We start from the raw sequence: 23,004 nt of genomic DNA, 5'->3' as shown, positions 1-23,004 counted from the left end.
AACATTTATTATTAATATAATAATACCGTGTTTAAAGCTAAAAATTATGTTTTTATCTATCAAGTAAGAAAAACAACATTCCCAAACATATTTCAAATAAAAATTTTTATTGAAAAATGTTTACATATTATGTACTGACTATGACCGACCAAAAAAGAATTTGGTTCAGTTTATGCTAAAATAAACAAATGCATTTGATCAATGTCAAAACAATTTGGCAGAAATGAAAATTATAATTACTCTGAACATGGAAAATTATTTTAAGAATATTAGTTTTAATTTTAAATAATTTAATGTTAAATGGTGATCTATGTGGAAGTTTGATTAATTAATTAATTTACTAACTAATTGATATTGTTTGTACTTATATATTTGGTGGCCCGCTCTAAGATAATTATTTACCAAAGTGGTCTGCTGAGGAAAAAAGGGTTTAGACATCACTGACAGATATGGTGCGATGTCGCTTACAAAAAGTAATACATTGTTATGCTGAACACCGTTGGTCCATAATAAAGCCTTTCAGGGCTGTATTTAAGAATTTAACACCAGTAGGCAACAATAAAAAACACCTCATTATACCAAACACACATTTCTGAGAGTTGAAATAGATCTTTCTGAAGAACAGTTCGTTGCTGGTGTACACAAAAACATTTTAAGTGCAATATTAACATAGGGATAGATTGTAAATCTTTAGATCTATCGACAGTACTCGACCGTTACCAAGTATGTGTGTGTGTGTGTGTGTGTCATGACGCCTTGATTGGTAATATGTATAATTTTTTTTTGAGATAAAACTTTATTTTGTAAAGAAGTTTCGCTTCAAAAATATTAGATCATTAAATATTGAAAATATAAAAAAATTAGCCGCCCTCTCGTATTTAGCTGCCTGGAACAACAGCATCCTGTAGCTCCCCTCTAAAAACAGCCCTGAAGTCATTGAACTTATAATAATATGAACTCTTTAGCCATTTAAACTCTTACTTTTAAAAAACTATGGCGCCCGGGGACAATTGTCCCATTTGACCCCCCCCCCCCCCCCTTAACACGGTCCTGGCTATAGATAATATAATACATCGAGATAGGATATAGAGAACGCGAACGATTTTCCGTATAACGTTTGTATTCCACTTACTGGCTTTATTACGGTATATAAATAACATTAGATACTGAATGATGTTCATTGATGATATCAAAGAAAATAACAGTAAAATGCGTATTTTCAACCATAGGGTTTTTGTATGTATTTAAATTTTAGTTGCTTTTGTCGACAAGAAAAAATGGTTATCATAAAAATGTAGAAAGACTATTATTCAAAATCGCAGAAAAATGTGTATCAGCCTAAGACTGTATGAGCCCGTACCACATTGGTGCTCGAGAGACCTCGGGGTTTCCGCCCCAGCTAGACCCCTCCCTTTAATCCGGTCATGGGGCGATGGAAAGTTGTACCGTTTCGTTCACGCGCCGTCGATTTATTTTTACATTTACAAATCACTATCAATTCAATTATTGTCTCCACTCCGCACAAACAACACGTATTTTATTATCGGGTCTAGCAAGCGCTGGATTTTAAATTTAAATCGTTTAGTGCGCACATGCATGATTTAGAAAAATATTTATACTTTTATTATTTTATTTTTTAACGAGTACAATCTAAGAATCGTATAAAATACAAAATAATTACTTAACAAAATTAAGATTCAAAGTGGTGAACGGTACCACGGTACAAGATACGGTTTAATGTGTATGGGCTGACATTCATGCGAGAATTCACAGTCTTCGGTTTATGTGGCTGTGTTTTACACGAAACCATCGCGATAGCATCTACATCGATCTACGTCTATTGGAGGATGTTTGAGGCAACTGTGGCAGTTTCGGGTCTGCGACTTAGCGTCCGCATTCCCGTTTTCTTTTGCATTGTTTGGTATTGTCTTTTGAAATAAAAAATAAATTCATTAAAGTAATTCGATAAGTTGACAAGTTCGCCAAAATGAAAAACAGGCGAATTCAATTTATTAAATAAATACTCATATTATAAATAGTTCTTAATACTAGTACGTCATATTACACGTCATACTTATGACTTAAAAAGTATAATAAAATTGTTCTTAAATTTAAAAATGTGTTAACTATACAAATTATTTTTATAACAAGGCCTTTCCTGAATTTTGGTTCTAGACACGCCTCTTTTGACAGGATTTGGTTTTAAACGATATTTAGAGAAGTATTTGTTCATAGTAATGAAGTCTTCAGTAAGTGCATTTCCACCATCTTCTAAATCAATGCAATAGTAAGCAAAAGCAATATCATCTATCATTTCAAATGGTAAAGTACATACCTATATTAAACTAATATCGAGCTTTTGCATTAAATGAATCGTTAGAAATTGAATTGTCGTTTAATTTTACAATTTTTTTTTTGTGGTTGATCTACTATATCATCATTATCATTTACTGTTCTTGTTGATTTAGAAACAGGTTTAAAAAATTGACTAATCATTTTATTATAAATTATCAATTTTAACAAAATACAAAAAAAAAAAAAAAAACAATTTATAATAGTTTTAAAATATACGCACAAAAAATACAAAACGAAGACTCTCACTCACGGACTCGGTTGTCAACCGTGACAATAAATTAAAAGTCAGTAGTAAATAAAATAGTCGTTACCTAATAGCAATGTTATAGTTTTTGACGCTCAACACTACGATAGTGATCGCCGACCAAACGACGATGGTCGTCGGGTCGTGTAATATCTATATAAGAAATATGGGGTATTTTCAAAAAGCCCTTGAGAATTGCCGATAAATTTTACGATTATTAATTTTATTTATAGACAAATATTTATATTGTTTATAGCAAAATATATGATCGATAAAAAATATGGTCACACAATTGCCTACGTAGTATATTGATACTTACATTTTACATTCAGCATTCAGTGTGCTTAAATAAATATAATTTTAAAATGCATATTTTGGGTATACTTAAAGGTTAAAAATCAGGGTAGGCCCGGGCCTACCCGCTGGACACGCCTCTACCTGCTAAGACTGAAGTGTGTGCTTTTCATCTTAACAACAAAAAAGCTAGAGAAGAGCTGAAAATGACATTCTAAGGAGTATAATTAAAGCACAACTTCCCACCAAAATACCTGGGAATTACGCTGGACCGTACGCTCACATTTAAAGAACATCTTGACAAAACTGGAAAGAAAGTACGATCCCGAGTCAATCTAATCTAAAAACTCGCAGGTCGGAATGGGGCGCTAACGCTAAAACACTACGGACAGCAACATTAGCGTTATCATATAGTGCAGCACAGTGGCGTAGCCAAGGGGGAGGCTAAAGGGGCTATAGCCCCCCCCCCCATGGGCCGTGTTTATATGTATAATGTATATTGACTATTTAATAGAATCAATGGATGCTCGTTTTAATCGAAGGCTTATTGATGTTATGCCACTTGAAGGACTTATTCCGGTCAATTTAAATATGTATGACGATAAAAATATTATAAAAGCTGATAAAATATATGTCCAAGTTCTCCATGATGATACCTCATCTACAATCAGAGCTGACCTGTTCATATGGAGTCAAAATATTATTCCAAAACCGAATTCTGCTCTTGATTCACTCTCTCATCGCACCAATCTTCGACCTAACATTAAAATACTTTTACAATTATTCGTTACGTTACCAGTTACCTCTTTCACTCCGGAAAGAACGTTTTCAGCACTTAATCGCTTAAAATTTTTTTAAGAAGCATCAGAAGCACCGTGTCGGAAAACAGACTGAATGGGTTAGCTATGGCTAATATAAATAAAAAAGAGCAATTCCATGAAAGTGAAATAATAACTGAATTTGCTAGAAATTCGCCTAAGAGAATGCAGCTATCAGAGTGGAGCAAGTGACTGAACACTGAAACCAAAATTATTATTATTATTATAAATTATATATTAATAAATATTTTTAAAACTATACCAAAATGCTTGAATTACGTTTAGAAACTTGATGGTAGATGGTGGGGGGTTAAGGGTGAATTCTCATATCCTCTCTTACCTTACTTATCCAAAAAAAGTGGTAAGACCCCCCCCCATTTAAAAATCCTGGCTACGTCACTGGTTGCACCATAGCCAAGTTTTTATTCTCTTAAGTGCAGAAAAACAAATATGCGATTACTTAATTTATTCGATAAAATATCAATGTTATATTATACTTTTAACACAATATTATCAAAACAAAATGATTTTAATCTGAACGATACGACAGCGATAATCAAATGCAATCTGCAAGTAGCGGTAAAACCATGATTGTATAAATAATGCATTTAAGCCTGTTTATTAACCAAATTTAAAATAATTTTTAATTGTTAATATTTTTGTTCAGCGAATTCACAGTTAAGTTTATGAGGTATTATTTTCCTAGAAAATGTTGGTTTTTTAATTCAACTGTATAATCAAATATTTCTTTATTAATGTAAAATAATATATAATAAATACAAATCATAAATTAAGTCATAAATAACTAAGTGGACACATTGATAAAAAAAAAAAAAAAAAGAAGAATACAAAACTAAAATGGTCTAAACATTTCACAGAAAAATATACTAAATTAATTATTACCAATTCATTTCCCTCAATGGAGAAGATTGAGCTACAGGTTTAATAGTTTTTACAGTATTAGTATTTTTGAGCACATAAGTTTTATTTATGGGGGCAATATTCTCAGCATCAACACGCCTGCGAGGTGTAGCCAAAGCATCCAGACGATTCTTTGATAAGCCAGATGACTTGTTATTTCGTAATTTGGCAATCAGTGCATTTTTCTCCTATAAACATTTTATAAGTTGAAAAGATTATAAATTAAATTAAACATATGCTATTTTCTTAATTTATTAAATAAAATTTCATTTATAAAATTAATATTATAAATTGATTAATATATAAAAAATTAAATACATCAAAAAAATATTTTGTTAAGAAATAAAATATTAGACAATATATTATTTCAGGGATTGTTCACTCCTTGTCTGTTTGAATTTTATTTATATAATTATTATTCATAGATCCATATTGTTCATTATTTTTATATCTATTATTTATTATATACTAAATTGATTTCAATTACCTATTGGTGAATGAGGCCCATCTTATATTACTATGGGCTTTTCGTGAATCAAGAGGGATGGTTTTTCAGAACTTAGTAGTTTTTTTTTTACACAACCCTGAGATATAAAGATGTCCTTTAATATTTTAGATAAAATTAAAAACAAAAAAATAATTCATAGAAACCATATTAATTACATATGATAACAAAAATGTATAAGCTCCACATCTAATTTTCTAAAATGAAATAAATTTAACAGTCTAAATATGCTTCAAATGAAACAGGATAATTTAATTAATGTGAATATATTATTTAAACTTACATTAGTCAAATCAATAATTTTCTTTTCTAAATTATCATGTTTAACAGCAATTTCTTCAAGTTGAATATTTCTCTCAACAGTCCTAATAAAAAAATATAATATAATATTTTAAAATAAATTATTTATATCAGTATAAAATTTAATTTAAATTTTACTTTTTATATTTCTCTAACAGTTGCCTATAGTTTTGTCCTTCGGGATCAGTTTCTTCAATATCCAATTTAAGTTTTTGAATAATTTCTTTCACTTTATCATCTACCATAGTTTCTAGTTCATCCAAGGATACCATTATAAATCTCATTTTCATCAACCAATTATCTTTAACAGTCTCGGAAATCTTCATGTAATCATTAACTTTTTCAGTAAGATTACGTTCAACTACAGCAATTTGATCAGCAGCTAATTGTTCAAAGCTTTTTTTTTCACCGATTTCTTCTTTAAGTTGTGCAATTTCATTTAGTAACTCATCATTATGTTTGTGTGTATCACGTAAACGATTGCAAACTGCATATAAAGCGGCTTGTGAGTTTTCAATAACCATTCTGCACACACGATTATTTAATGCCTCTGGGCAAGCACTGCGGCATGAATTTATATAATCCTTACAGGTATCAGTTGTGTTTTTAGAATCAGTATTTAGTTTTTCAATATCTGTAAGAGCTTTGGTAAGATCAGAATCCAACTTTTTTAATTCTTTAAGGCGTTTGGCATTTATTTTTTTGGGGCTATTTCTTGTTGAAGTAGAATCTATGGTTTTGTTGGACCTTTTGGAACATTCTGTATGAATTGAACTTTGTGAACTATAATTATAATAAAATTTAAATAAATTAATGTTTTATAATAATTTAATAATAGAATAAATATTATAAAAATAATATATACTTTACCTAAAATTTGATGGGATTTTGAAAGTAGAGTGAACTTTAACTGTTTTTTGGATAGTCTAAAATACAAAGATTAAAAACATAATGAATATATATTTTATTTAAAAATTAATTTTTTTTTTAATCATTAAGTAATGATTTTTAAATTCTAAAAATGAATAAATTTAATTTACTTGAGGAACAGAAGGTTCTTTGAATCTTTCTGCTTTATTAAATTTAGTTCCTTTAATTGTTTTTGGACCAGGACTTTTTGGATCATATGTTCCAGGAGCAGGAGCACAACCTAAAATTACATAAAGGAATGAATATATTAATGTAAAAATCACTTTTAAAATTAATAATAATTTAATCGAACATTATAAATAATAGAACTAAAAACCTTACAAAAGTCTCCTTTCTTTTGAAAATGTTGGTATATATAAAGTTAAATGTAATTGAAATTAATTGTATACACATGAGACAAATAGAAATTTTAAAATAAGATATAAAGAACACATTTCTGAAATAAAATTATAAGACTGTCCCTAATTCAAATTTTGTTTTAGAAAATAACTGTAACATACATTTTGATATCATTACAAACTTGGAAATAATAAATACCCAAAATCAAAAGATTTAACTTTTTTTTTATGGCTATAGGCACTGACATTCTAATCATTAAATATAATAGTACCTTAAACCATTTGAATTTTCCAATAATTTATTTTCTTGATTTTAGTTTTTTAGCCTACTATGGCACAACATCAATGAATGAGCAAATTTCAACGAAAACTTACAATAATTTTATGAGCCATCATCATTAAAAACATTGTTTGGACGATTAAGTAAACATTACATCGTTTATCATCAATTTAAAATATTGAATTTTCCATTTTTTTTTTTCAAAAAATTGACGCCTCTTAAATTTTACCTAGGAATATATAAAGTTATACATAATATATTTCCAATATATTCCTTTTATTATTTTTTCATATTCAGTCACAATTTTATTGACTTTGTTTTTACCTGATGATAAAATTTTAATTCAAAACCATTCGTACTTTATAAACATAATAATACCCCAGGTAAAGCATTTAATTATTTATATATCAATATGAATGAGTTTGTTTAACATTTTGAATTTTTAGAAATAAAATATTACTTAGAAATCGGGTTTCAAATACATTTAATGCTCATATTCAATAATTAAGCTACTAACTAAAATCAATTTTCAAATATACGAGTACATTTATATTAATGAGTAATGGTTATTTGAGTAGACATGTTAGGTGAACACTAAATAATTCAGTACAAGCAATCTTACTTGAGACCTCGTTGAACCGCTTGATTTTGCTTTTCACGAACGACATTTTATGTCTGGTCTACAGCAGTATGTTACGGAAATTAAAATGTATAGGGATCAATTTCACGTTTGGGAATAATTATACAAAAAAAAAATAAGAATACGTTTTCAACGGATACGAAATAAAATATGTACCGCACACTGTCCGCGGGCAAACGAATGGATAAGAAATTAAAATAAATAAGTAACAAATTAACCGTAACAAGACGGCTGCAACTAAGCAGTAAGAAAAGAGCAGAGCAACGTAATGCAGCGAACGGACAAACGACGGAAAGACGATTGAGCGGCAAATGTGAAAACGGAAATAGGGTGACTACGTGCAGGGGTTAGTTTTATAGGCTACGATCGCACCGTCGTGAGGGATAAAACGAGAACAATGAAAATATAAGAAAACCGTTAAAGGATATAACGGTTTTCCCATTGCCGATAACGTTATCAGTTCTTTGATACGGTCTAATAGTATAAACACAGACTTTTATACTAAGTATACTGTAGTATAGAAGTCTGTGAGTATAAACTATAATCCAATTATAATATAATTATATTCTATGACCATAGAATCACAGAATAGATTATTCTAATTTAATCTATTCTGTGATAGAATAGCGTTAAGATGTTGTATATCCTGAGAATTGATATGAATAAAACTAACTATAATTAATTAGTAAATTTATTATTATAATATTGTTAATCGTATACTATTTATTATCTGATATGTTGTTTTATACATCTGAGGTTGAAATTAGAAAAATCTATACACAATAGAGTATATTTAAAATAGTGGCGAACATTAGTGTCGTCGTATTACTCTGATAATACATGGATAATATTTTAATCTTAGGTCGAACGTATTGAATACAATAAAATGAATACAATAAATAAATATACAATAAATTGAATACAATAAATAATTATATTTTATGCTATTATATAATAATATAACGTCTTACACATGTATAAGATGTATTATAGCGTTCCCCTAGCTCAGCCCCTTATAGATTGACTCTTTTATATTTGTAAACATTTGTCTTGTATTTTTTATTCAAATAAATATAAATATGTAAATGTATATTTATGTATCTAAATAGTACAAAACAATTTGACAAGATACAAATTACAAGCTTAGGTATTCATTGAATATTCATACCCATCAAAATTGCGAACTTGCTATTAAAATACTCTTAGTTAAGATTTAAGAAAAGGTAATATTTTATACATATAATGTTGATAAATTATAAATGTTATATTTAATATTTTGAATATTATTACATTAATAATAATAAATAAAGGATGTTAAGTATTCTGTAAATTAAGAACTATGAGTAAATGAGTGGATTAATTTTAAATGTGACACATTAAAAGTTGAATGAACTTAAAAATAGGGTTGCCAGATTTAAAAATTTAAAATAGGGGACAAAAAAAGGATAATGTCTGCCCCCCTCAAAAAAAAAAAAAAAATGAAAAAACAACTAATCTTGTAGATTGATGTTTGTAGGTCGTAATGTTATAGGTAAACTGATTGAGATTACTAGGGCTCGAATTTGTATGTAAATACATATTTTTACTATGACCAGGGCCGTCCCGAAGATGAAAATCAAGGGGGGGGGGGTGAATAATAAAAAAAATGCCGACTATAATTTTTTTTACCCAATGTATGTAGTATAATTAACTATATGTAGTCGCATTTTTACTTTTTAACATGTATAATATACATTGTATATATGTGTCAAGTGTCGCACGTTCTTAAAATTGACAATTTAATTATATATATATATACCACTACCTGCAAGACGAGGTGATAATCGGCGTAATCAAAGACAGTTGATTGGACAGGTAAACGAACAGGATGAATTGCAGGTATTAGCTTATGTTCAATTAAATCCTCGATCTTCGATTAGGCATTTAAGCAACGAAATTTGAATTTCTTGTAAAAAAGTTCAAACAATTTTGAAAAAAAATGAATTACACCCGTGTAGGCCTGATTTAGTACAAAAGTTGGTACCAGGTGATTCTAATCGTAAACTTACATTTATTGCATGGTTTATGATTCAATTACACGACGAACCCGATTTTCTACGATTTATCTGTTGGACCGACGAATCAAAGTTTACCAACAACGGTATAATTAATAAACAAAATAACCGGTATTGGGCTGATCACAATCCATATTGGACGACTGATACAAATCACCAAACAGTTTGGGGAACTAACGTTTGGTGTGGGTTACTAGACAGGAGACTTCTCGGCCCGTATTTTTACGATGGTACACTTACCGGGAGAAGATACTTGGAGTTTACATGAACTAACATTTACGTCTAATTGAGGTTCATTAATTCCTCAAAATTAAATTTAAATGATTTAATAATATCTACAAACCTACGGATACAAAAATAATAAATAAAATTTCATAATAATTCATAATATTCTAGTATGATTGATGAAAAATTCAATAATTTTAATCGAAACTTTGACTGGTTGCTATTTAGTCAGATTTGATTTTACAGCTATGGTAAAAAGGACCAAATCGACTTAAAAAAATTCGGTCTATCCGAATTTGGTATTCAAAACACCTGTTGCCATTTAAAAAAATGCAAGTTGTATTGCGCATGCGCACACGGAATGATCTAAAAATGTAAAAATCATTAAAAAATGTGTATTTATATATTCCCTATGAAAACCGCATATTAATGGGATGTCACTGGACAGAATTATTTAGTGTTACCTTTAAAAGGAAATACACTGTATATAAATATAGGTACTTAATTTAGTAATTTGTAAACTTTTCAACATGCATAGTAGGTAGGTATACTTAGGTATAAATCTACTTAATATTTTTATCATTCCATTTCTAAAATGGATTAATTATATTGCTGCAGTTTATTATTAAAGTAATACAACAGTACTATAATTTCTTTTTTAAGATATTATTGTTAAGAATTTCGAATTTGTACAATTATTTATACTGGTTATTTACTGTTACCATTATTATGATTGTTATTATTATTATTATTATCATTGGTTAGTTACTTATGAACAAGCTATTATACAGGAAAAAAAATATTTCTACAAGCATCAGAGTCTGACAGAAGCTTAGGACGAGGAAAAGGGAAACGAAAGATAAAATTTAAAAGGAATGACAATTTTAATGATGACCTTTATGAAAGTGGTAAAATAAAAACTAAATTCTTTATTTTTCCCTATGATTTTATAGTTCTAAATGTATGATGTAATATGATGGGTTTTTAAAAAAATTATTAAAAAAAATTTTGGTTAAAATTCAAAATGTATTATGAATAACATTTCACCCAATATATCTTCAGGGAATAGGCTCGCATAATTTGTTTCTTAGTCATAAATATTGTTATTTATTAAAATCAATTGGATTCAATTTTTTTTTTAAATTGTATGTATTATATATTATAAATTGTAATTATATAATGTATTATGTATTATATAGATAGTAGTGCAGTACAGACACCAATAAAAGTTGTTATGAATACAACAAACCTAAAAAATATAAGTGTACTCTTCATGCAGGATTCGCCATCAAACCATATTATTTCTGGTAAATATGAATAATATTATTTAATATATTTGATTTTGTAATATATATTATCTTAAATTTTTAAAATTTGTAACTGTACATTTATTAGATGCAATGCAAGTACTAAATTATACTTCTTCAGGTATGGATGTTATAGATGTTTCTGTTTTAACAACACATACTATACAGTACAATACAATACAGTACAGTAAAGAACAATCTTGTTCTGGGTTAACTTTAGATAAACATTTTCATGATAAATTATCACCTTCTAGTTCTGATTATATATGTAAGTTAAGCTCTATTTTTACTATTCAAAATTTAAACATGATTTACAAACATCTACATTTTTTATAATATTCAAAATATAGCCAAAAATTGATGTAGATGTTGAATACAACAGTCAGTTTGAGCCATGTAGCCAAAAAAATAATTTTGACTGTATTGACAGTTATGTTGAGGCAAAAAATGATGAATCTATGAAAACTAACTTTAATTATATTAGGGAGAATCACAGTAACTTACAAGGTAAGGCAACATGTTATTAATAATTATCTTGGTAGGTATATAATTTCAGTGGCCGGTTATATTACTCGCTCGAAGGGAAGAGGTTATTAAGGTATTCTATCTATAGGTAAATCCATCTTAAATTTAAATTTACTGAAGTGTAATTGCTTTATTCAAAGTTTTAAATTATTATAAACAAATACTATTTTTAGTAAAAACTACATTACATTTACTTAAAACCTAACTTTTAAGAAATATTCATAAAATAAATGATTTGACATTTGAAATCAAATAATATAGTAGTATATAGTATTGATCTGACACCCAAATTACTGATTAAGAATCTTTAATACTTATTCTAAAACACATATTAAACTTTGTTATCTGTGGGTTATGCACTGTATGGTAATATATCCTATTTGAAATAACTACTAATATAATTATTAAAGATACTTTGTTAATATTTTGAAATATTAAATTCTTCTCTTCTTCTCTTGGCTTTACAATTCTTTAAGAATTTTGGCCGCCACCGTCACCGTTCTCCAATAATCACGATCCTGAACTCCATCTTCCCAATTTGTCACTTCCAATGTTTCTAAGTCCTTCCTTATTCCATCCATCCATCGCTTTCTAGGCCTCCCTCTTGGTCTTTTCCCTGTCGGTTGCCACTCCATCACTGCTCTCGAATTAGTGGTTTCTGTTTTCCGCATGGTATGACCAAACCATTTGAGTCTTTGACACTTAATGTGGCTTGTTAATAGTGGAACTTCAGTGATATCTCTTAGTTCAGTATTTTTTCTTCTACGCCAATTATTTAGCTCACTATCAAACACTGGACCACAAATCTTCCTCAATATTTTATTTTCAAAAACTAGCAGCCTTTTTTCTAACTGTACGGTAGTGGGCCATATTTCACAACTATAGGTAACCATTGGTCTTATTATGGTCATGTATAATCTGATCTTAGTCCTTCTGGAAAATAATTTTGATTTGAAAAATTTATGTAACGCGAAATAAGCCCTCTCTGCTTGCGTATACGACTTATGATTTCGGTACTCCAATCATTGTTATTGGTAATCGTCATTCCAAGGTACTTGAACTCTTTAACTTTCTCAAAAGTATAGTCATTGATAACCACGCTTATTGTTATTGAAATATTAAATAACAATATTTTTCTTGGAATAAGTGATGTGCTTTTATATTTTAGTTAAGTACTTAAAATGGTTCTTATCCACTACCTTAAGAATTTAAATAGCTTAAATTTTTGATTTTTAAATCAAAACCTCATTATTGTACATACCTATATTGTAAAATGTTAAATCTAATTTTTCTTAGTTGAATTGTGTTTCATTTATACCTTTAAGAGTATAATACAATTTATCCCGACATAATTATTAATATTGATGTATGAACTTGATTTAATAGAAGACACTAACAGACTTAAAACAGCACATAATAATAATAATATAAATTATGATCAAATAAAATGCCTTATAACCACTTAGATTGAAAATAATAATTATAAATTAGGTAGGTATTAATTATTAGCTATTTACCTTACTTTACTAAAGTAAGTAGAGCGAATTGCTCTATCGCATCATAGTATCCTACCATCTACAGATCGACTGTTACTTAATTCGTATATTCCTAAGATTTACTAACTAGAGTGTAAATTTATTAACTGCATCTATCTCGTACATTTCATTCGATAGTGACAAATGTACTAAGTTACTAAGGGTAAAACCATTTTTGCAAATAAGATGTAAAATTATTGGTCAACCGATTAAAAATCAAATATTATACAGTTATTATACGGTAAATGCGCAGATTTCTTGTATAAATACAAGTACATTATTACTTTATGGATCAAAAGTTCGTTTAATATAATTTTATATACATGGTGGTTGTCTACTATGTTTTTCCAATTGAAATGTCTTCATAAATATAAATTATTTCTAATTGTTTTCTTTTTTAATAAGACAAAAAATTGGAAACAAAAATTGTATATTTACAGAATTATTTCCATCCGAAAAACATGCTGAGCCCTCTGTTTATGTTTTATTATATAACATATGACTCTATACTAGCGATGGGGACTATCCTAATATTCGAATATCATTATTCGATACTACAATACACCATCTAACGAAAATTATTCATTAAGTTTTCGTGTAACACCCCCATAAGACGTTTAATATAAACAATCTATGGATTAAATACAATATATGCAATTATATAATTATACACATGACACCAACTAAAATAACATTTCTTTAAAAATCTAATGTGGCATACTTGTTTTTTACTTGTTGTACAAATAATTAGCATTCCATAGTGTAAAAAAAACTTTAATATACCAACGTAACCATTTATTTAGAGTCTGGTAGTATCTTATCATCTGGTCTGCTCGGTCTATACCTAACATATTATTATAGTCAAAAACTATGGAGGTTTTGAATTTACTCCACCCAATTACAAATTATCAAAAATCAAACTGTAAACATATGCTAGAATCATACAGTATCACTCTAAAAAACAAAAATAGTATGTCTACAATGAACACTACTAATATCGCTAACCAGCTGTTAGAAATTAAAACCAAGTTCGCCAATCGATATATAGAAAACTGTTTAAAAAAAAACCATGTTATCATAATATTCATTAGAATAAACCAGAGTCAAATAATTATGAATGGATACCATGTCAACTATACTTGACATGGATTTACCTAAAAAGAACCCTATGTTTACTATAGTTGACACGTGGTCGTGAACATGTTAATACGATGAACGGAAGATAAAATTAAAAGTGTACGTACGACTATTGGTGTATGACTGTTTCACAGTTATAAAGAAGAAAGTTCTTATCGTTTATTCGATAATATGCATTGTATGTACATATATTGTACGAATATGTATAGAACAATTTTGTCTTTTTTATCTATCACTATTTAACGATGTACATACAACGATGTGCATATCTATATTTTATACCTTATTTTTGGTTTATAGTACACACGCGCGTGTCATTTTTCCGATTTATGCAAGGTTTTTACTTGCGTGTGACTTACAAAATCGTCCCGTTTCCTCGTTAAAAAGGTTCCGTTTCATTGAGGTTCAGCGTCTATATAAAACTATAGGAACGTACCGTGACCATAGAAAAATTCCGTATTGGATAGTTTTCCGTTTTATTCAGGGTCCGCTTTATACAGTTAGTTTAGTTTACTGTATAATGAAACAAGTCCGACTACCCCGACTGGTGTTTTCGTTGGGAGGTGAGATACTCCTCCTAAGACCCTCCTTCGGGACGGCCCTGACTGTGATTTGATAAATTAATTTAGGTAAGTGATAAATTCGTTTCAAGCAATTTCCAATGAAATTAACTATATTTTATTTGAAATATTTTTACATATTTCTCAACAATTCTATTTTTCTTATATATTTTGCCCATTTACTATTTATTAATAATTTAATACAGATAATTTCCCATGTTTCCAAAAGTACTTAAACAAAATAATATAAATTATTATGTAAGGGGTACTTTGATCGGTGTCGATGGCCAAAAAAAATAAAAACAAGATCATTTAAAAATACAACACTTTTATTAACTTCTTCCTTTCAACGTCACCGCGAGTACACCGCAACGGAAGTCGCCTCGTCGGAAAAGCGTACTGCGTACAACTCGCTGGGCAGGGGCGAATACCGGTCGTACTCGATCTTATCAATCGATAGAAAACCCGTGATGATAAATATAATATACATCTTACAATTAAATTTAATTTACGGTCGATATATGTTCAATATTTTAATGTACCATTTATTTTAAATATCATATATTTTGGTACATTGAAACATCTTTCGACATGAAAAATAACTTAAGTTCAAAGTTGTTCGTAGAAGCTGTACAATGCATAGAACAAGTACAAAGACCATTAGGAGTTGCAATAAAAGAAAAAATGTACAGTGTATTAAACAAAAATCCTGATTTAAACTGCCTAATATTAATTATACATATAGGTAAAATGCGGAATGAATGAGGTAATATTGCAGAAAGAGCTCACTCCTTTGAACATTGGAAATATGAAATTTGCATCCATCACCACTGTTGAAGCCGAGCGCTTCTTTAGTCGGTACAAATCTGTGTTACAAATAAACCGTAGATTATTTAACTTTAACAATTTGAGCATGTAAATGGTATCTTATTGCTATTAAGATGAATAAGGTTCAATTTCATAATAATTTTAATTTAAGTGCCTTAATTTTTTTTATATTCTATTTTTTCATTTTATTATCACATATAAAGCGATTTGTTATTAAATATATATTTACATATGTTTGTTTTTTTAATAGATATAAATCCGAGCCCAACTGATTACCATTGCATATTGTGATAACTTAATATCTAAATTTAAACAAAATTTTACAATTACGGGTGGTCTTAATGAACCTACTAATAACTAACAATTACGAGTAATAAATTCAACAGTGATATTTTCGCTGTGGTTTGAACGTCTTTTACATTCATACCAAAATAGTATATTTAGATGGATAGCACCACAACCGACGGTTTTATCATTCCATTGGTCACTGTCACCGCGACAGCTATAGCGCAGTCATACCTCATACAATATGGTTTTTAGTGGAAAATAACACATTGATTGATGATAACATAAATCACTGTTCATTAAAATAAAAAAATAATTATAGGTAAATAATAAAATGTGCCTTTTTATTATCTCAATACAAAAAAGTAATATTATATTTTATTGTATGCGTAATTTTATGAAAAATGGGACATTTTGGTGTCCCAAAGTTGTCGGGACGACGGGACATAAAATTAAAAAAAATGAAACGTCTGGCAATCCTATTTAAAAAGCTTCAAGGCCTTGTACTTATCTTATTCCTATAAGAATAACACGGGCCAAGTCCTGAGTTTCAATTACTGACTATTGATAAATGTTGTAAATATTTGATTTTGAGAATGGTTTATCAAGAAATTTATAATTATTATATAATACAAACCAGTCACGAAATATGTGTTACTAAAATTCTTATATACATGATCCTTCAAATCTAATTTAACATTTTGTTACACAAAAAGTATTGACTGAAACTCCAGTTAATAATTATTTCAAGTTGTCAAGTAGTAAAGGCCACTTTATATTTAATTATTTTTAACTTTATAGTTAATTAAAAAATATTTATAAAAGATGAACTTAATAAATTTATTTAAAATTACAAGTCTTATATCAGGTGTACTTAACTTAAATTTTTATACTACTTTTATTACTAAATAAAATAGTATAAATCATATAACATTTTTAAACGAATAGGTTTTTTTTCTCAATGTACTTAGTAAAGACATAGAATTTAAATCATATAATTTATTTGCAATGTATTTACAATAGTTTTGGGCTTCCTAATTTAATTATTTGTACTCACACTAAATAAAGTAATAATAATAAAAAAAAAAGTAAACAAAAATCACAGAAACGTATATAAACCATACATTTTGCCTTACAAAATTAAGTAATCAGTCTAGGAGAATGTAATCCTTCAATAGATTTTTGTATTTGTGGTAAATGAGAACAACCTGATGGTCCCCAATCATGAAGGCCAGCTTGATTAGCTAATCTATGGGTTAATTTGTGAGCAATTGAAAACCCTCCACTTCCTTCCAATTGAGTCAATACAATTATAACTTGTCTAAAAAAGAAAAAAATTATATTAAAAATTATTTCAAGGCATTGACGTGTATATTATTAACTATTTACCGATGTAGAGGTGGAACAGAATCAATAGTTTTCAGCAATCCTCTAGTGGACATCACATTATAACTTTCTTGACAATCACATTTTACATGTATCCAACGGTTAGCATGACGGTTCTCTACTACTACAACAAGTCCAGCCCATCCTTTAGTTAAATAGTAAGCCGTCATACCTTCTCTTCCCTATTATTTATTTTTTTGGTAATTAGTAATTGTATTAATGATGTTGATTAGACAAACTCACTTCATGTCTTTGCCCTTTTGCTAAAGTCAAGTTTATAATTGTATCAGCCAAAACAAAGGAAGGTGGAGATACTTGTTCTACTAGTAAACGTTTAGAGCTATGAATCGCCAACACAAATTCAGGATAAACTGAAGGGTCTACCAAATCTATAAATGTTTTATTAATATATTTGAGTATGAATAATTTTAAATGTCAAACAATAAAAAACAAACCTGTATGCCAATGATTAAATGCTAAACAAACAACAACATAAACATCTGGTTCTAACATTTTATGGGAGCTAACAAATCCACGGACTTGTCGTTTACTGTGTTCAACTAAACGACCAATGTAGATAGGTTTTTCAGATGTAACTTCTCTGCTTCTCATCACTGCTACACATAAATCAAGTTGACTTCTATTGCATTTTTCTGATTTCCTAATATGATATAATAAAAAGTTAGTATTTTTAAATTAAATCAAATATTAATATTTAAATTAACCTTTGTCCCTCTTGAAAAAGTGTAAATTCTGCTTCAGTTGGTTCTGAGACCGTAAGGACAACACATGACAAGTGATCAGTTGAAGATAATGGTGGCAGATATCCTTTAAGCCTTACTTCATTCCACATATTATTCCTTACTTTACAAATATCAATACAATCAAAGTACCTAAAATTAATATGTTATAAAAAAAAAAAAAATGTAACACTAATTTAAATTTTTAAGGTATTACTTTAATACGTCATCATATGATATCCAAAATACTCCTTCACAACATCCATCTGGCATCAACATAGTTTTTAAATTATCTGTCCACATATCTGAATCATCAGACCAATCACCATTCCAAGAAAAATGACCCCAGGGATTTCTTAATTTCAATAATCGATAACTATCAATATCTCGGACATCCAATACAGAATAAGCATGCCTTGGTCTTAGTCCTTTACTTTGATAAGCATCTTCATCAACTTTCATGTTGCCACCACCGCAAGATGCACCCATTAAGAAACCAGCAAGGCGTGAACTTAATAGTTGAGCCCATATTAAATCACGATCTAGTTCATCTTCAGTTGGTACTGATGATGGTTGTAATGGGACACTTTCACAAGGAGCACCTGTTAAAGTAGCAAGTCCTTCTATTGCTCTACCCGAAACAAGTGCTTCATAGCAACCATGAAGTTTAGCTATTGCTTTTTCAATTAAGGGAACCCATAATTGTTTGCGTTTAGCCTACAGAATAATGAATTATTATTTATAATACTCCTAAAATGTAATAAGGTATAGTACAAACCTGACTATAAACTTGATTTCCTCGATTATCACAAGGTAATAAATCATCAACAAGAACTGTAGTCCATTTACCATCTTTACAAAGTCGAACTTGGTATGCACCTTGTTCACAATAATCTTTGGTAACCATAACATGTCTAACTAAATCTTCACGTTCTGCTAAGACTGTTAAAGCACTCAATAACCAACAATTGCCCAAAATACCTAAATTGATTATGAGTGATAATAAACTGTAGATTAATCAATTATTTTTATTTAATTTATGACTAACTTAAGTTTCTTAAGATTAAATGAGATATATAATTTTAATTTTTTTTTTTAAATTATATTAATAACATTTTCAAATTATTGTTTGTAATAATCATAACTTAAATATATTAATGCGATTTGCTGTTTATTAAATTATAAAATGTGCATAAAGTAAATATACATTTTTTAAAATATGAATTTTATACTAAAATTAATATTATATATCTTATGGATAATATTTAGGTTATTAATACATAAAAATAGGTAAATATAAATAATAAAACGTTTTGTAATAATAAGTCATGCCTAGATTAATAATAAAGTCAATAAGTCATATTACTATTTTGAAAAAATATATAATTTGGGGTTTTATGAAAAAATATTAAATTGGAAATCTAAAATAGGTAATTTTAGAAAAAAAAATGTTAAGGATAAAAAAAAATAATATTGAATGATGAATGATATATTGTTAATTTTTATAGTGAAAGTTAATATATGTTACTTTTGAATGTTAAATACTTACTGAAAACTAGGTATTAAAGCTTAAAAATACCGTACTAATTGATTTTTCATAGCTTAGTTTTTTAATTCAATTATTATTTAAAATAAAACCCAATATTTGACATATTATATATTTATGTAATTTTTTAAATACCTTGAATTATATCTGATGGTTTTGGTTTTCTAAAAACAGTCCAACATAACTCTTTATCCAATTCCGAACAAATAATAGATTCAGGTCTTAACCATTGAGTTACTCGACAACTCTCATGTTTTTCAGTATAATATAAAGACTTTGAAGCTGGAGGAAAAGAATCATCAACAAATTCTTGACTGTTCTATAATATTTATAGTTATTTAGTATATAAATCATGCAAATTTTTAAATTATAAACTTATAGTACAATTATATTTTCAAAATTTATAAGTAGTATATGTTGTGGTAAATAAAGTGGAATATTTTGAAATATTATTATTATATCCAAATCGAAAATAAGTTAACATTTTAGTATAACTATCATACAAAAAAAAAAAAAAATCCATTCTTGGAATGACACAACAGTTATAATTATATTATAAAAATGACTATCAAACAAATGAGCTAGTGTTTGACTAATTGAAGTATTGAAAATATCTATTTCGAGGTAAATTACTGTTAGATAAAGCAAGCTAGTTTAACTTTATTTAGGTTAAATTAATTTACAACTAAAATTATAAATATATTCAAATGAATGAAATTAGTCTATAACTTAGGAAATAATATTTTTAATCATTAATAGTTTTAGTTATCATCTTTTAATATGGATTAAAATGAGTCTAAAAATTAAAAGTGAATATTTATACTGCAAATTTTAATGAGTAAGATAATTGCATTCAAAAATCTTATAATATTTAGACAAAAAAATATTTATTTACTTGAATACAAAACAGAACTATTTCATTCCATTTTTCTCGTGCTTCTTGCTCTTCAATTCTTCTCAAGTTTTCCATTAATTCACTTTGTTTCTTTGGATGATTTGATATTAATATCGATGAATAGTATTCAGATTCAAGATGTTTATGACACATAGCACATTGTTTAGCATTTAGTTCATTTTCAAATGTACAAGTTGGACATTGACTGTCTGATCGTCTTTTTTTATTTGCTCTTTTTTCTGTTTTGCAGGCTTTACATACTAATGTGGATAATCTATTTTTCAATGTACATTTATCACATGTCCAAAACTCACGTAATGTTCCATCATCCGGGCAAAGGCTTTTGGCTTTTGATCCGCCACAAGCATTGCAAACTGTTGTATTAGGATCATTAAGTAGAGTACACCGTTTACACGTCCATTTTTTCTTGGGAGGAGTATAACGAACACAATCACGCATCATTGTTATAGCATTCCAACCACATGATTCACAAGAGTCAGACCAAAACTGATTTAATGAAAAGGAACATTTTTCACATGACCAATTACTTGTGGATTTTTTGTCCGAGTCTAATATAATAACAATAAAAAAAACAAAAATTAATTAATTATAAGTATAAAGATACTATGATTTCATGTATTTACCCTTTGGAATATTAATTGTAATAGGAATAAATTTATTTTTTTGTTCTTTAGTTTCTCTAAACGAATTACAGTTTTGACATTGTTGAGTTGAAAAATTTCTAGTTCTACACGCATTACATAACCAAGAATCATTTTCAGTTGTGAGTAATGTTGAACTTTTTGATGGTCTTAAAGAAGTACGAAATTGATCTTCAAAACCATTCCATGATTTACGACGTTGTAAAATAACAGATTTAAATTGAAGTTTTACTACACTTGGTTTGTGGTCGATATTGGTCGGGTCACTGTAAAATCAAATGATTTAGTAAATTTTAAATAAATTTGATAAATCATAGAATATGTTAATCATATTTACGCATCATCAAGCCTTAATGCTCCAGCGGCAATTTCTGCCTCCGCACAAAGAATATCTGTGACATAGGGAGTTGGACATCCATGAATGGTCCGTGTTTTGAGTTGATCAACTTTTTTCCTGCATTCATAACTTCTATGTACATTACATCGAATGCATGTTACTCGATCAGTGGGGTTTATTAACGAACATGAACTACAATGCCACTGGAGGACTGAAGCAATCGAGCCCATGTCAACAACTAGATATTGACAAAAAGAAAAAAGAAAATTATGGCACAAACAATTAATTTATGAATAAATTAGTTAAACATAACCGTAAGACTCACTATAAACATCACACTTAAATGCATTTGTAGAACGATAGCGTTCTATGATTTAATATAGTTAGTTAAATTCCTAAGCTTCATTTTTTTAAACAAGAATAACAGCACAAAATAAATCATTACATTTTTAAAACTTATATCCATTATCAAAACAGCTGTTTATAGTGTTTATATATTGATATTTAATATTATCAAATGAACGCGCGGTTTTTGCAGGGCAACCAAATTAAATATGTGCAAGTATCGTAAAAGCTATTGAGTCTATTATGTTGAGGGCTTGGATATTTATGAAATTGCATATTTTTTCTATTGATCCAATTTAATGTGGACCTGAATACAAATTTAATTCTACTGAATATATCAAATAATACTATTTTTGTTTTGCATATTTTATGGTTTTATATTTTAGATGCAGATTTCTGGGGTTTTAAGAATATAAAATCCTATTTCAGTACATTTTTGTATCTTTTCTATCGAACTTTTTTAAAAATAATTTAAATTAACAGCTAGATAAATGATAAATTATGAACTCGTAAAGTTATGTTTGTCTAGATTTCCTAAATCCAAATTTGATAAATCTGAATAATTAAAAATTTTGAAATTCGTGTTACCAATAAATATCACGAGTATAGTATAACAAGCGCGCCCGCAGATTAAAATTCCACCCGGGGCAAGATTAAAATTCTAAGGGCCAAAGCAACGTGTATCTAAAAATAAATGAGAACAAAATCAAATACCATAGAAATCAGTACTCGGGAGAATTTATAGTTTTGAGCGATATGCAATCATGTGTAAACATTGTATACTAATAAATACGTTCAAGATTAAATATTTTAGATTATCTAAAAATATAATAAATTTTACTAAAATTCATAAATGGATCTCCATAAAATTATGTTATAATTAATATGCGTGGTATTAAATTAACAATAGTTTTGAAACAAAACTTCCCAGTAGGGGCAATGGCCCCTTTTGCCCCCCTTTGAGCGCGCATGTAGTATAATGATATTTGTTTCATTCAAAAAGTACATGGTG

At 28.3% G+C, this 23,004-nt stretch overlaps 3 protein-coding genes across 3 annotated transcripts; 1 reads left to right on the top strand and 2 right to left on the bottom strand.

Moving 5' to 3' along the window:
• Nucleotides 1-4,515: 4,515 nt before the first annotated feature.
• On the bottom strand, nt 4,516-8,061 carry LOC112691857 (hyaluronan mediated motility receptor-like). Its single transcript, XM_025566277.1, has 6 exons — nt 7,608-8,061; nt 6,478-6,587; nt 6,308-6,363; nt 5,576-6,220; nt 5,421-5,502; nt 4,516-4,820 (listed from the first exon to the last, which is right to left on the bottom strand). Exons 1-6 carry the CDS (start codon nt 7,651-7,653, stop codon nt 4,611-4,613), a joined length of 1,149 nt encoding a protein of 382 aa, XP_025422062.1. The 5' UTR covers nt 7,654-8,061; the 3' UTR covers nt 4,516-4,610.
• A 903-nt stretch (nt 8,062-8,964) lies between these two features.
• Nucleotides 8,965-9,992, top strand: LOC112691814. Its single transcript, XM_025566213.1, has 2 exons — nt 8,965-8,968; nt 9,583-9,992. The coding sequence occupies exons 1-2, from the start codon at nt 8,965-8,967 to the stop codon at nt 9,945-9,947; spliced, it is 369 nt and encodes a 122-aa protein (XP_025421998.1). The 3' UTR covers nt 9,948-9,992.
• A 7,073-nt stretch (nt 9,993-17,065) lies between these two features.
• Nucleotides 17,066-22,104, bottom strand: LOC112691898 (calpain-D-like). Its single transcript, XM_025566331.1, has 12 exons — nt 21,973-22,104; nt 21,648-21,885; nt 21,293-21,576; nt 20,649-21,217; nt 19,889-20,072; nt 18,986-19,188; nt 18,425-18,924; nt 18,193-18,360; nt 17,923-18,128; nt 17,711-17,856; nt 17,471-17,649; nt 17,066-17,402 (listed from the first exon to the last, which is right to left on the bottom strand). The coding sequence occupies exons 2-12, from the start codon at nt 21,875-21,877 to the stop codon at nt 17,222-17,224; spliced, it is 2,850 nt and encodes a 949-aa protein (XP_025422116.1). The 5' UTR covers nt 21,878-21,885; nt 21,973-22,104; the 3' UTR covers nt 17,066-17,221.
• Nucleotides 22,105-23,004: the final 900 nt, after the last annotated feature.

Source organism: Sipha flava, unplaced genomic scaffold, assembly GCF_003268045.1.
Source record: "Sipha flava isolate LNK unplaced genomic scaffold, YSA_version1 67_pilon_pilon, whole genome shotgun sequence".
In the NCBI taxonomy this organism is placed as follows: Eukaryota; Metazoa; Arthropoda; class Insecta; order Hemiptera; family Aphididae; genus Sipha; species Sipha flava.
This window is presented reverse-complemented; position numbering and strand designations above follow the sequence as displayed.